This window comes from Aquarana catesbeiana, linkage group LG04 (assembly GCF_042186555.1).
Source record: "Aquarana catesbeiana isolate 2022-GZ linkage group LG04, ASM4218655v1, whole genome shotgun sequence".
Taxonomy (NCBI): Eukaryota; Metazoa; Chordata; class Amphibia; order Anura; family Ranidae; genus Aquarana; species Aquarana catesbeiana.
In genome coordinates, this window is record NC_133327.1 from 1,620,756 (window position 1) to 1,635,026 (window position 14,271).

Sequence of the window (14,271 nt, forward strand, 5' to 3'; positions counted from 1 at the left end):
TGGGTGGACGTCCCTGGACGTCCAACTGTTTACTTCCGCAATGCACGCTCCCGCGGGCGCGCATCGCGGAAGTTCTGTGCTGGCCGTGTCCCTCGACACAGCCAGTCACAGATCGCCGTAAACGGCCAATGACAGCAGCCGTTTACAGTGCGATCGGCGATGCCAATGAGAGATGATCTCATATGTAAACATATGAGATCATCTCTCATCGCTGGCTCTTCCTCTCACACAGAAACAGCGTGTGAGGAGGGAGAGCGAACCGCTGCAGCGGTGTGTGTAAAAAAAAAAAAAAAAAAAAAAACTGAAAAAAAAGTTGTCAGTGTCGCCTGTCATCCGTCCCCACTGCCATCTGTCCCCACTGCCATCCCTCCCCAGTGTCACCTGTCATCAGTGCCACGTATTAGTGCCATCTGTCATCACTGCCACGTGTCATTAGTGCCATCTGTCATCACTGCCACGTGTCATTAGTGCCATCTGTCATCACTGCCACGTGTCATTAGTGCCATCTGTCATTAGTGCCATCTGTCATCAGTGCCACGTATTAGTGCCATCTGTCATCAGTGCCACGTATTAGTGCCATCTGTCATCACTGCCATGTGTCATTAGTGCCATCTGTCATTAGTGCCATCTGTCATCAGTGCCACGTATTAGTGCCATCTGTCATCAGTGCCACGTATTAGTGCCATCTGTCCATCAGTGCCACGTGTCATTAGTGCCACATATTAGTGCCATCTGTCATCAGTGTCAAGTGTCATCAGTGCATGTATTAGTGCCAAATGTCATTAGTGGCATCTGTCATCAGTGTCATCAGTGCCACATATTAGTGCCATCTGTCATCAGTGCCACGTCAGTGCAACGTATCAGTGCCATCTGTCATCAGTGTCACGTGTCATTGTCCTGGTGCTCCAGGCCTTCAAAAGTGTAATAGTTAGTCAACAAGTAGATGTGTAATTTATGCTCCTAGAACACGTGATGGTGCTCCCTGCATGTTGGGCTCTGTATGTGGCCAGGCTGTGAAAAAGTCCCACACATGTGGTATTGTAATACTCAGGAGAAGTAGCAGAATGTATTTTGGGGCGATATTTGTGGTATATGCATGCCATGTGAAAGAAATAACCTATTACAATGACAATTTTGTGGGAAAAAAAAAAATCTTCATTTTGCAAAGAATTGTGGGGAAAAAATGACAACATCAAAAAGCTCACCATGCCTCTTACTAAATACCTTGGAATGTCTACTTTCCAAAAAGGGGTCATTTGGGGGGTATTTGTACTATCCTGACATGTTCGGGTCGCAAGAAATGAGATAGGCCGTCAGTACTTCAGGTGTGATCAATTTTTTATGATTTGCACCATAGTTTATAGACTCTCTAACTTTCACAAAGACCAAATAATATCCACTAATTTGCGTTATTTTTACCAAAGATATGTAGCAGTATAAATTGTGGCCAAAATTTATGAAGAAAAATTAATAATTTGCAAAATTTTATCACAGAAACGAAGAAAAATTTGTGTTTTTTTTTTTTCAAAATTTTTCGGTCTTTTTTTATTTATAGCGCAAAAAATAAAAAACCCAGAGGTGATCAAATACCACCAAAAGAAAGCTCTATTTGTAGGAAAAAAAGGACAAAAAATTCATTTGGGTACAGTATTACATGACTGAGTAATTGTCATTCAAAGTGTGAGAGCACCGAAAGCTGAAAATTGGTCTGGGCAGGAGGGGGGTTTAAGTGCCCAGTAGGCAAGTGGTTAATGCCCTTGGCGTAGGCCATTTACCTACCTCTCAAAGCCTGGTCATAAAACTACCAGAGATGACATCATCCCGTCTTGCCTTGTTGCTAGGACGTTGCTAATACACTTCCAGCCAATTCAAACCCTCTCACATTTGCTGTTTTTGCCTTTTTTTTTTTTTTTTTTTTTGCAGTAGCTGTGAGCTCAGCAATGCTGTGACAGAGGATATGGTGGTCCACACGTGTGGGGGGGTTTGAGAGCTTGTACCTGTGATGGTGGGGGTGATCACACACACTCCTACACCTGTCAACTAACGATGGGGGGGAAACGACACCTGATGATGGACATCCCACTGGCCACAGTCCGACCCCCCCTAAAGTCTGAAGAACAGTAAACTGGCCCTTTCTGTTTAAAAAAAATTGGAGACTCCTGTCCTGCAATATAACCAAGCCAGTTCCTCTAACATCCATTGCGTCAATTCTGTATTGGCTTTATAGCAGGCTACAGCAGTAACGCCTTTGCACCCAAGTCGATCCATCATCGCATTTTGGCTAAATCAGGAGGAGCTGAGCACTCCAGCGGTAGATCCTGGTCCATGAGATGATGATCTCCTCGGTGTGGATCCTCTGGTATATACAGTGCTTTGAAAAAGTATTCATACCTCCCCTTGAGGTTTTCCACATTTTGTCATGTTACAACCAAAAACGTAAATGGATTTTATTGGGATTTTATGTGATAGACCAACACAAAGTGGCACATAATTGTGAAGTAGAAGGAAAATGATAAATGGTTTTCCAATATTTTTTTTTTTGTTTTACAAATAAATATGTGAAAAGTGTGACGTGTATTTGTATTCAGCCCCCTTTACTCTGATACCCCTAACTAAAATCTAGTGGAATCAGTTGCCTTCAGAAGTCACCTAATTAGTAAATAGAGTCCACCTGTGTGTAACGTAATCTCAGTATAAATACAACTGTTCTGTTAAGCCCTCGTGGGTTTGTTAGAGAACCTTAGTGAACAAACATCATCATGAAGGCCAAGGAACACGTCAGACAGGTCAGGCAAAAAAAAGTTCTGGAGATGTTTAAAGCCGTTATAAAAAAAAAAAAAAAATATCCCAAGCTTTGAACATCTCACGGAGCACTGTTCAATCCATCATCCGAAAATGGAAAGAGTATGGCACAACAGCAAACCTACCAAGACATGGCCGTCCACCTAAACTGAGAGGCCGGGCAAGGAGAGCATTCATCTGAGAAGCAACCAAGAGGTCCATGGTAACTCTGGAGGAGCTGCAGAGATCCACAGCTCAGGTGGGAGAATCTGTCCACAGGACAACTATTAGTCGTGGACTCCACAAATCTGGCCTTTATAGGAGAGTGGAAAGAAGAAAGTAATTGTTGAAAGAAAGCCACAAGAAGTCCCATTTGCAGTTTGCGAGAAGCCATGTGGAGGACACAGCAAACATGTGGAAGAAGGTGTTCTGGTCAGATGAGACCAAAATTGAACTTTTTGGCCTAAAAGCAAAACACTTTGTGTGGGGGGAAAACTAACACTGCACATCACCCTGAACACACCATCCCCACCGTGAAACATGGTGGTGGCAGCATCATGTTGTGGGGATGCTTTTCTTTAGCAGGGACAGGGAAGCTGGTCAGAGTTGATGGGAAGATGGATGGAGCCAAATACAGGACAATCTTAGAAGAAAACCTGTTAGTCTGCAAAAGACTTAAGACTGGGGCGGAGGTTCACCTTCCAGCAGGACAACAACCCTAAACATACAGCCAGAGCTACAATGGAATGGTTTGGCTCAAAGCATATCCATGTGTTAGAATGGCCCAGTCAAAGTCCAGACCTAAATCCAATTGAGAATCTGTGTCAGGACTTGAAAATTGCTGTTCACAGACGCTCTCCATCCAATCTGACAGAGCTTGAGATATTTTGCAAAGAAGAATGGGCAAAAATGTCCCTCTCTAGATGTGCAAAGTTGGTAGAGACATCCCCAAAAAGACTTGCAGCTGTAATTGCAGTGAAAGGTGGTTCTACAAAGTATTGACTCCGGGGGGCGCCATACAAATGCCCCCCACACTTTTCACATATTTATTTGTTGTAACATGACAGAATGGGGAAAATTTAAGGGGAATGAATACTTTTTCAAGGCACTGTAAATGATAATACAGGTTATGTGATGAGCAATGTTCTATACAGCACATAGAACTAGAAGGAGCCTGAAGGACAGTTTGGGTGACCTTCTATAAGCCAGAGATAAAAATACAAATGTGGGGTGGCAGCTTTCTGCTCCAATTAGCACTTTCCCACCATCACTTGTACCCCGGGTGCTGAAGGGCCATTCTAAGCAGTCTCTTCTCATTCATTGCACCTCCCTTGGATCAGCATGCACTACAAACTGTATTGGATGTCCTTGATGTTTATTCTGTGCTTGACACTGTGTATGTAAATCCCCTCCATTTGACCCCCCCCCCCCCCCCCCTATCTCTACGACTAAGTCCTATTTGGTCAAAATGCGTTAGCAGCAGACATAAGGTGAAGATTGTCATTTTTAAGCCTGTGGACCTGCTGTAAAGAAGGGATGTCAAACTCCATTTCATTGTGGGCTGCATCAGCACTATGGTTGCCCTCAAAGGGCTGGTTGTATCTCTAATGCCGCGTACACACGGTCGGACTTTTCGTCTACAAAAGTCCGACAGCCTGTCCGACAGACTTCCGGCGGACTTTCGGCGGACTTGCAGCAGACTTTCTAACGAACGGACTTGCCTACACACGACCACACAAAAGTCCGACGGATTCGTACGTGATGACGTACACCGGACTAAAATAAGGAAGTTCATAGCCAGTAGCCAATAGCTGCCCTAGCATGGGTTTTTTGTCCGTCGGACTAGCACACAGACGAGCGGATTTCGGGGTCCGTCGTAGTTACGACGTAAAGATTTGAAGCATGTTTCAAATCTAAAGTCCGTCGGATTTGAGGCTGAAAAAGTCTGCTGAAAGTCCAGAGAAGCCCACACACGATCGGATTACCAGCCAGCTTTAGTCCGTCGGCGTCCGTTGGACTTTTGTAGACGAAAAGTCCGACCGTGTGTACGCGGCATAAGACTGCATGTCCAGAGCACCCCACCCACCCCCCTACCATCAGAAGTCATTAAGAGTCGTCCTCCACCTCCTTTACTTTACATCAGTGCACCCTCCACCGCCATGTGCTGCTGCTGGGCAAAAGCTGGAGGCAGAGCTGGAAAGTGCAGGGTCTGGATGGGTGGACCAGAGGAGGGCTTCAGTCAGCTCTCGGCATCTGCTGAATGCCGAGACCATGGGAGGTGGAGATGAGGGAGTGCTGTGGCTGCACAGAGAGGTGCAGGATCTGTAGGAGGAGTTCTGTCCTCTCTCCTGCCGACTGCTGAGACCAGGTGGAGGTGTAGATGAGAGGGGGGGGCTGCAGCTGCAAGAGAGGTGCAAGGGCCACCACTTTATAAAAGTGTGAATATGGGATGGACTCAAACTTTTGGTCAGTTCACCTTTTTTTTGGAGGTGTTACATTGCCTGGTGTGAGGAGTGGTCTCCTCTCTGAAGTGGTCATAGGTTCTATGGACCAGCTGCTTCTGATAACTGGATCGGGTCTCTCTCTCGCATCAAATGTAAACATCCCTTGTGACATCCCTTGACACATTTATTCAAAGCTACAAAGGGGCCACTCACATGATGCCAATCATAATGGGCTCCTCAATAAGATGGCCATCCGCTCAATGACGTCAGGAGATCCATGAGCAGACTAGACATTAGCTGAGGAGGAGGAGGAGAACGCCGGCCACGGTCTATGGCCAGCTGTGCAAACTGACAGATCGTTTGCCGGGCTCCCCGGTGAGAACAGTAAAACCAAGAAACAGACAAGAGGTTGTTAACCTCTCCCACTGCTTCTAAAAATGATCCAGCGGCTAATCAGCTGCTCAGTTCACTTTTAGGGGAAAGAGAATCACTGACTGGGGGAAAAAAAAAATGGGATTGTGGTTGACCGCTTCAGATAGAGATAGAGAGATACAAAGTAATATTGTTTTATAAACATTGATCAGATGGGAGCTAGCTACTTGCCGCCCGCGCTATAGCCGGAAGACGGCTGCAGCACGGGCCTTAATTGCCGGCAGGGTTTCCATGGACGTCCTCCCAAGCAAGCGCAGAGTGCGGGACCCGCTCTGTGATCACTGAGTCTGACACTCGGCTGATCACAGATCTGAGTAAGGGGTCGATCCCGGCCCCTTACCACGTGATCAGCTGTCAGCCAATGACGGCTGATCACGTGATGTAAACAGAGGCTCGGTAATCTGTATTTTTTTTTTTTCCCTCGCGCTGTCAGCGTAAGGGGGGGGGGAAGCTGATCACCGGCTTCTGTCAGAGGGACATTGGTCCCTCACTCAAAAAGCAGCAGCTGTGCCCACCAGTGTCACCTGCCAGTGCCACCCATCAATGCCCACCAGTGCTGCCAATCAATGCCCATCAGTGTCTAATAATCAGTGCCACAGATCAGTGCTGCCCATCAGTGTCACCTACCAGTGCCCATCAGTGCCACCCATCAGTGCCCATCAGTGAAGGAGAAAAATGACCTGTTTTCAAATTTTTATAACAAACTATGAAACCTTTTTTTTTTTTCAAGATTTCGGTCCTTTTTTTGTTTTTATTTAACAAAAAATAAAAAACCCAGCAGCAATTAAATACCACCAAAAGAAAGCTCTATCTGTGTGAAAAAAATGATAAAAATTTTGTTTGGGTACAGTGTTGTATGACCGCGCAATTGTCATTCAAAGTGCGACAGTGCTGAAAGCTGAAAATTGGTCTGGGCAGGAAGGGGGTTTAAGTGCCCAGTAAGCACGTGGCTAGAGATACAAAGTAACATTGTTTATAAACATTGATCAGATGGGAGATAGAGAGATACAAAGTAACGTTTTTCATTTATCTGTAGATCAAAGGGATGAATTTGCATCTGCATATGATGCCCCTTTACAGCACATTTTACCTTGTCGTCATACTGTACGTCCCCCAGAGGGTGCCCTTGCACCACCTCATTACTTCTTACTATACTGGTCCTAAAAGAATCCCTTACACCAGCTCTCGCCTTACTTTATACTGCGCTGCCTCTAGAGGGCACCCTTATAGCACCTTTAACCTTATTCATACTGTGCTGCAACTTTTGGGTGCCTTTTTACACCACCTATCTCCTTGCTTCATAATTTGCTGCCCCTAGAGGATGCCCTTGCACCACCTCTCACCTTTATACTGTACTGCCCCTATAGGATGCCTTTATATCATTCTCCTGCCTTGCCTTGTGCTGTGTTTCCCCCCAGAGGGCACCCATACACCAACTCTTTTCTTTCTTCATACTATGCTGCCTGTACTAGGTGCCCTTTACACCAGCTCTCGCACTACTTTATACTGTGCTGCCTCTAGAGGGCACCCTTACCCCAACTTGCACCTTACTTTATACTGTGATGCTGCCCCTAGAGGTGCCCTTACATCTTACTTCATACTGTTCTGCCCCTAGAGGGCACCCTTTCCTCACCTTACTTTGTACTTTGCTGCCTCTAGAGGGAGCCTTTACCCTAGAGGGCACACTTAGACCACCTTTTGCCTGACTTTGTACTGCGCTGCCCTCAGAGTGCACCCTTACACCATCTTACACCTTACTTCATACTGTGCTGCCCCTAGAGGGCACCATTTTCCCATCCTCTCGCCTTCATACTGTGCTACCCCTAGAGGGTGCCTTTTCCCTCACCTCTCGCCTCTACTTCATACTGTGCTGCCCCTCGAGGGTGCCCTTACACCACCTCTTGCCTTACCCTGTATTGTGCTGCCTCTAGAAGGAGCCCTTACTGCCCCCCCCCTTACTTTATACTGTGCTGCCCCTAGAGGGTGCCCTTACCCCACCTCCCGCCTGGCTCCGTACTGTGCTGCACCCAGAGGGTGCCCTTACCTCTCGTTTTCATACTACGCTGCTTCTAAGGGGTGCCCTTGTACCACCTCTTGCCTTAATTTGTACTGTGCTACCTCTACAGGGGGGCCCTTACACCTTACTCCATACTGTGCTGCCCCTAGAGGGCGTCTTTACCCCACCTCTCACTTTACTTTATACTGTGTTACCCCCAGAAGGTGCCCTCACACCACCTTTCGCCTTACTATATTCTGTGCTGCCCCTATTGGGTGCCTTTACAATACCTTACACCTTATTTCATACTGTACTGCCCCTAGTGAGTTCTCTTACACCACCTCTTGCCTTTATACTGTGCTGCCCCTAGATGGCGCCCTTACCCCACCACCACCTAATTTCATCCTATCAATGGCCCAATGGAGGCACAAAAAAGAGAACTTCCATGTGACGCCTCCATTACCAGATGAACAGATTGTCATGTCTGAAGTTCATTTACACATCACACTATATAAATGTTGTTCTCCACTCCTGTGGAGGCACATAGTATCCAATAAGATGGATGAGCATGCCATGTGCCAGTACAGACTATGCTCGGTTGGTGGCTGTCAGTGGGGTCCCGAGTCTTGCTACCCACAAATACAGGCAGATGAACGGAGTTGGCTTTACATCCTTCAATAACGACGCAGGAATTGGCTTTAGGTTCAGAGAGATTGCAATGTGTGTGTGTCTGCTACATCCCGGCAGCCTTTTATCTGCAGTCACAGCAGAGGATTCTGGGTGACGATTGGTCTGTACATTGCAGGACTCTGAGCCGCGGCCTCTTCTATTGTTTCTTCCTCCCTGCTGGGCTCAGTAGAGCGGGAAGGAGACCCCCCTCCCTCCTCCAGGGTAATTCTCAGGAAACGTGTTTTACCAGCTCTCTATTGTGCAGTCTGATCACCATTACAGACTATCCAGATGCTGATTACATGGATGAGAGCCTTCCTCTCTCCATCTACTGGATGAGAGCCTCCGTCTCTCCCATTGTCACATCTGCTGCTGTGTGTTCGCCTGCCACATTCCAGGATTTATAGGATGTGCGATCAGTGAAAGGGTAAACATTAAATAGTATATCAGGGCACAAGATACACCTTTTACACAGCAGGCGCTCTTTCCCCACCTCTTTACTTGAATACCGTGCGTCATACGATGACAATTTTTAGGGTTCAGGTGACCAATCTCGGCATGGTTTGCACCGTCGTTCTCATCATTGTAGTAAATGGAATTGTCCGTCCTGCTAAGCTCACCATGAGTAAGGGAGCCGGGCTCTCCAAGGGTCTCTGATAGGGTAGAAGACTTGGTGTGTACATAATATTTGGTATAGTGTGGTTGGGCGGTTGGCCGTCTTCCTTCTACTGTCTCGGCAATGATTGATGTACTCTGCTTGGGTAGTCTGGTCTCTGGGGGGCAGTTATTCGAGCAGAAATTAATGGTCATTAAAGACCCACTTATCTCCTATTATCGGCCTGAGGCACTCCGCAGCTGGGTACTTCCCTCCGTCCTCATGGGACCTCACACTATTGTCTCATTCCTTTACCCCACTGAGCAATTGGCTTGTGTCAGGATTAGGAACTGTATAGATGCAGTGAAGGCCAAGTGTAAACTGCGGTGAAAAAGTAAATCTCATTAATACCTCTTGTACCCAAAGAAACACAAAGTCAAACACGCGGCTTCAGAACGGTCATTACATTGCACCATTGAAGTAAATGGGAATCTGCTGACTGGCATTTGATGTGCAGACACCCCTGAATTACCAGAAAACACTGGAAAAGTATGCCCGTACTATTCCCTGTCCTCTGCTATCTATGGTGCACCCTCTGTACACATCTGTGAGGGCTTCTGTGTGTGTCTGAGTTGTATTCCATCACTTAATTTCCCTTTTAACACTTCTGTCCCTTCCAAACTGTTGGTGTTCCTGAGCCCACTGCCCCTTTCCCGGCTGCTCCAGGGCCCTCTGCCCCTTTCCCGGCTGCTCCAGGGCCCTCTGCCCCTTTCCCGGATGCTCCAGGGCCCTCTGCCCCTTTCCCGGCTGCTCCAGGGCCCTCTGCCCCTTTCCCGGCTGCTCCAGGGCCCTCTGCCCCTTTCCCGGCTGCTCCAGGGCCCTCTGCTCCCTTTTCCGGGGCTGGTCCAGGGCCCTCTGCTCCCTTTTCCGGGGCTGGTCCCGGGCCCTCTGCTCCCTTTTCCGGGGCTGGTCCCGGGCCCTCTGCTCCCTTTTCCGGGGCTGGTCCCGGGCCCTCTGCTCCCTTTTCCGGGGCTGGTCCCGGGCCCTCTGCTCCTTTTTCCGGGGCTGGTCCCGGGCCCTCTGCTCCTTTTTCCGGGGCTGGTCCCGGGCCCTCTGTTCCCTTTTCTGGGGCTGGTCCAGGGCCCTCTGCTCCCTTTTCTGGGGCTGGTCCAGGGCCCTCTGCTCCCTTTTCTGGGGCTGGTCCAGGGCCCTCTGCTCCCTTTTCTGGGGCTGGTCCAGGGCCCTCTGTTCCCTTTTCCGGGGCTGGTCCAGGGCCCTCTGCTCCTTTTTTCCGGGGCTGCTCCAGGGCCCTCTGCTCCTTTTTTCCGGGGCTGCTCCAGGGCCCTCTGCTCCTTTTTTCCGGGGCTGCTCCAGGGCCCTCTGCTCCTTTTTTCCGGGGCTGCTCCAGGGCCCTCGGCTCCTTTTTTCCGGGGCTGCTCCAGGGCCCTCGGCTCCTTTTTTCCGGGGCTGCTCCAGGGCCCTCGGCTCCTTTTTTCCGGGGCTGCTCCAGGGCCCTCGGCTCCTTTTTTCCGGGGCTGCTCCAGGGCCCTCGGCTCCTTTTTTCCGGGGCTGGTCGTGGGCTATTAGTGCCTGCGTATGGAAAGTGCACGCTTAACGGGAGTGCCCAGGTATTACACTGCTACATTTCAGAGGGAATTCAATACACAAGATTAGGTTAGTACTCCTGTATAATTAAAATTTTTAGATGTTTCCTATATCATAGCAAATCTTTGCTTTTTGAGTTAAGGTCCACTTTGAGGTCCCCCCCCCCAGTTGTAGAGTACTGCCAAATATACCTCAAGTCGGTCCTTTTAGTAGAATCTATTTGCCTGTTTGTTTCTATTCCAGCCCTGAAGGCCGGAACGGTCATCCTCACTATGGACTGCCAGCAGGATTGCCTCAGACTTCTATTCCTAATTTCATCATTAGCAGACGTGTAACTTTTTTTTTTTTTTTTTTTTTTTTCCAACTTTTGTTCATTTTGTGTTGGTCTAAGAACACCCCCTCCATGGGCAGGGTACTAATGTCCCAGTGCCAGCATCTGCCCCCACACTCTTCTAGTTTGGGTATTCGGGTGATCTCCCTGCTTTTGCCATCGCCTGCTTTCTTCGTAAACTGTAGATGGTGTTACTTCAGCTGCTGACTGGGGTCACACAGAGCGGATGTCTATAGACTGACCTCTATTGTACGACCCAGGCTCTTCACCGTCTATAGAGTCGGTTATTTATCATCCGGTGACACCACAATCGTTACAGTGCTCTGCCACCTCTTATCTCTCCGCACACACATTGGAAGGAGGCTTATCTGTACATCATGTCCTGAATTTATAGACAGGAGGGAACACAATGGGACAGACTGAGGAGCTCCGGAGATCTGCTGCCATCTGGGTACTACCAAGAGGCCCATTTATTAACGATGACACAATGGATTTTTTTTTTTTTTTTTTTTTTTTTTTTAACGTGTTTAAACTCCTATTAGACACCACTAAAAAGCAAGATTCCTCTGTAGAAGTATTCTCCATATCTTAGTTTGTGAACAAACCTTGCTGCAAATTATTCAAACTAAGCATATGATTCTTCAATAAACTACCTACTAAGAAAGCCGCAGATCGGTTATCAGTGAATCCAGATAACCAGATAATCCAAGTTTTTGGCAAATCTCAGCTTTTCCTGTGAAAGTAGAGTTTGGGTCTACAACCTTTCCTATCTTCTGTTTGTTTGTCTTTTAATGCAATGGACGACCTCCCTGACCAAAGCCATCGTTTACTCGGAAACCTGATCTGGATATAACTTCGGCTGGCTCTGTTGGAACCTTGAAGTGCCATTCCATAGTTGAGGTGTAATGTTTTCCCCCTGCTGGAACTCAGGAGAAGGGGGCTGGCATCCGGTTTCATTCATCCTGAAGTGCCAGTGTAGACTGTGTAGGACACCGCCTACCCAGCCCAATGCATGTGGATGTATGTGATGGCCTCAGTCGATGCTGCTCCACTGGCCATGCCCTGACACGCTTCGCTCCGCCCACTGGGGCTTAGTCAAGGACGAAACGCGTCTGTGGATGTGGCCAGTGGAGCAGTGGCGGCTGAGGCCATCACATACATCTACGTTCATTGGGATGGGTTAGCGGTGTCCTTTTTACTTCAGCTGGGTCTACTGATTGTCAATCTGGGTATAACTTCAGCTGTTGTACCTCCCCTGAGTCTACTGATTTTTGCTTTGATATGCAATTTTCTACAATGTCACCTCTGCTTGTGTTTAAGATATGTGTTTTTGTTCTGCTCACCATTACAAATACTCGTGCTTAACTTAATGAAGGCACAGAGGATTTTGGTTGCTTGGGGATGGCTTATTGTTTATCATGTCAAAGCAAACACAGCAGCGAAACCCCCTGCTCTGCTTTTCTAGAAGGAAATAAAAGAATATTTGCTACTTTGGGTATGAAATCAGGTGTGGATTTCCACAGGTTGTCCATAGGTCAGTCTTTGGATCTGTAAAGCAGGAGATTCCTGGGATTTGCAGGTTCTGAAACCAATCTTGGATTCCACTCGGCTGTTCTCTAGGTTGGGCGGAGCAGTGTGAGTGGCAGTGTTTTTTTATCTGTGACACGGCACAAATTTATACAGCAGAGGTGGTGAGATAAGGACACAGGCCTTGAATATGAAGGTTTATTGTATAATGCTACATCCCAGAGAGGCATTACATTTATTGTACAAGACCGCCGCCCAGAGAGCCCAGCATTACCCCTTTTGTACAGCACTGCAGCCCAGAGCAAGCCCAGCATTACATTTATTGTACAGCACTGCAGCCCAGAGCAAGCCCAGCATTACATTTATTGTACAGCACTGCAGCCCAGAGCAAGCCCAGCATTACATTTATTGTACAGCACTGCAGCCCAGAGCAAGCCCAGCATTACATTTATTGTACAGCACTGCAGCCCAGAGCGAGCCCAGCATTACATTTATTGTACAGCACTGCAGCCCAGAGAAAACCCAGCATTGCACTTATTGTGTGGCACTGCAGCCCACGGAGAGCCCCACGTTACATTCACTGTAGGGCACTGCAGCCCAGAGAAAGCCCAGCATCGTAATTATTGTACAGCACTGCAGCCCAGAGCGCGAGCCCCACGTTACATTGACTGTATGGCACAGCAGCCCAGAGAGCCCAGCATTACATTTACTGTATGGCACAGCAGCCCAGAGAGCCCAGCATTACATTTTATTGTACAGCACTGCAGCCCACAGAGCCCAGCATTACATTTACTTTACAGCACTGCAGCCCAGAGACCCAGCATTACATTTACTGTACGGCACAGCAGCCCAGAGAGCCCAGCATTACATTTTACTGTACAGCACTTTAGCCCACAGAGAGCCAAGCATTACACTTATTGTACGGCACTGCAGCCCAGAGAGACCAGCACTTATTGTACGGCACGGCAGCCCACAGAGCCTAGCATCACATTTATTGTACAGCACTGCCGCCCACTGACATGCACAGAATGCTTTTGTCACCTGATCTAAGTGCAATAAATTTGACATTCTTCTTGATGGTTATTGGGAAAATGTATGTAACTGTCCACTTTTTGTAGCTTTTGCATATTATTATTGATATTTTTAGGAGGGGTTTACAGTACTTTTCTGTGTGGGAGTCATAAATCATAGAAGACCTGTATTCTGTAGGTGTGTTGGCTTCCGGTCTCCTGAGAGTTCTAAAGCAATGTATTCTCCTTTTACAGAACCAATGTAACTGTTTTTTTTTCTTTTTCCCTACAGATACCTCGGAGCCGACCATCTGTAAGGTAAGATTGATGAACCCTGCCGCTCCCCCCTTGTCTATACAGTGTGTATATCCCAGGATAAACCTGCCTCTCCTCCCTTGTCTATACAGTGTGTATATCCCGGGATAAACCTGCCTCTCCTCCCTTGTCTATACAGTGTGTATATCCCAGGATAATAAACCTGCCTCTCCTCCCTTGTCCGTACAGTGTGTATATCCCAGGATAATAAACCTGCCTCTCCCCCCTTGTCTATACAGTGTGTATATCCCGGGATAAACCTGCCTCTCCCCCCTTGTCTATACAGTGTGTGTATCCCAGGATAATAAACCTGCCTCTCCTCCTCCCTTGTCTATACAGTGTGTATATCCCGGGATAATAAACCTGCCTCTCCTCCTCCCTTGTCTATACAGTGTGTATATCCCAGGATAATAAACCTGCCTCTCCCCCCTTGTCCATACAGTGTGTCTATCCCGGGATAAACCTGCCTCTCCTCCCTTGTCTATACAGTGTGTATATCCCCGGATAATAAACCTGCATCTCCTCCCTTGTCTATACAGTGTGTATATCCCAGGATAATAAACCTG

The 14,271-nt window shown here is 47.7% G+C and overlaps 1 protein-coding gene across 1 annotated transcript in view; it reads left to right on the plus strand.

Moving 5' to 3' along the window:
• The window catches only part of GTF3C2 (general transcription factor IIIC subunit 2), a gene marked incomplete in the record, with an annotated part of 59,594 nt that overhangs the window by 28,072 nt on the left and 17,251 nt on the right, over nucleotides 1-14,271 (plus strand). Inside the window, 1 exon segment of the mRNA XM_073624721.1 lies at nucleotides 13,683-13,708. Within this exon segment, the coding sequence (XP_073480822.1) occupies nucleotides 13,683-13,708 (26 nt within the window).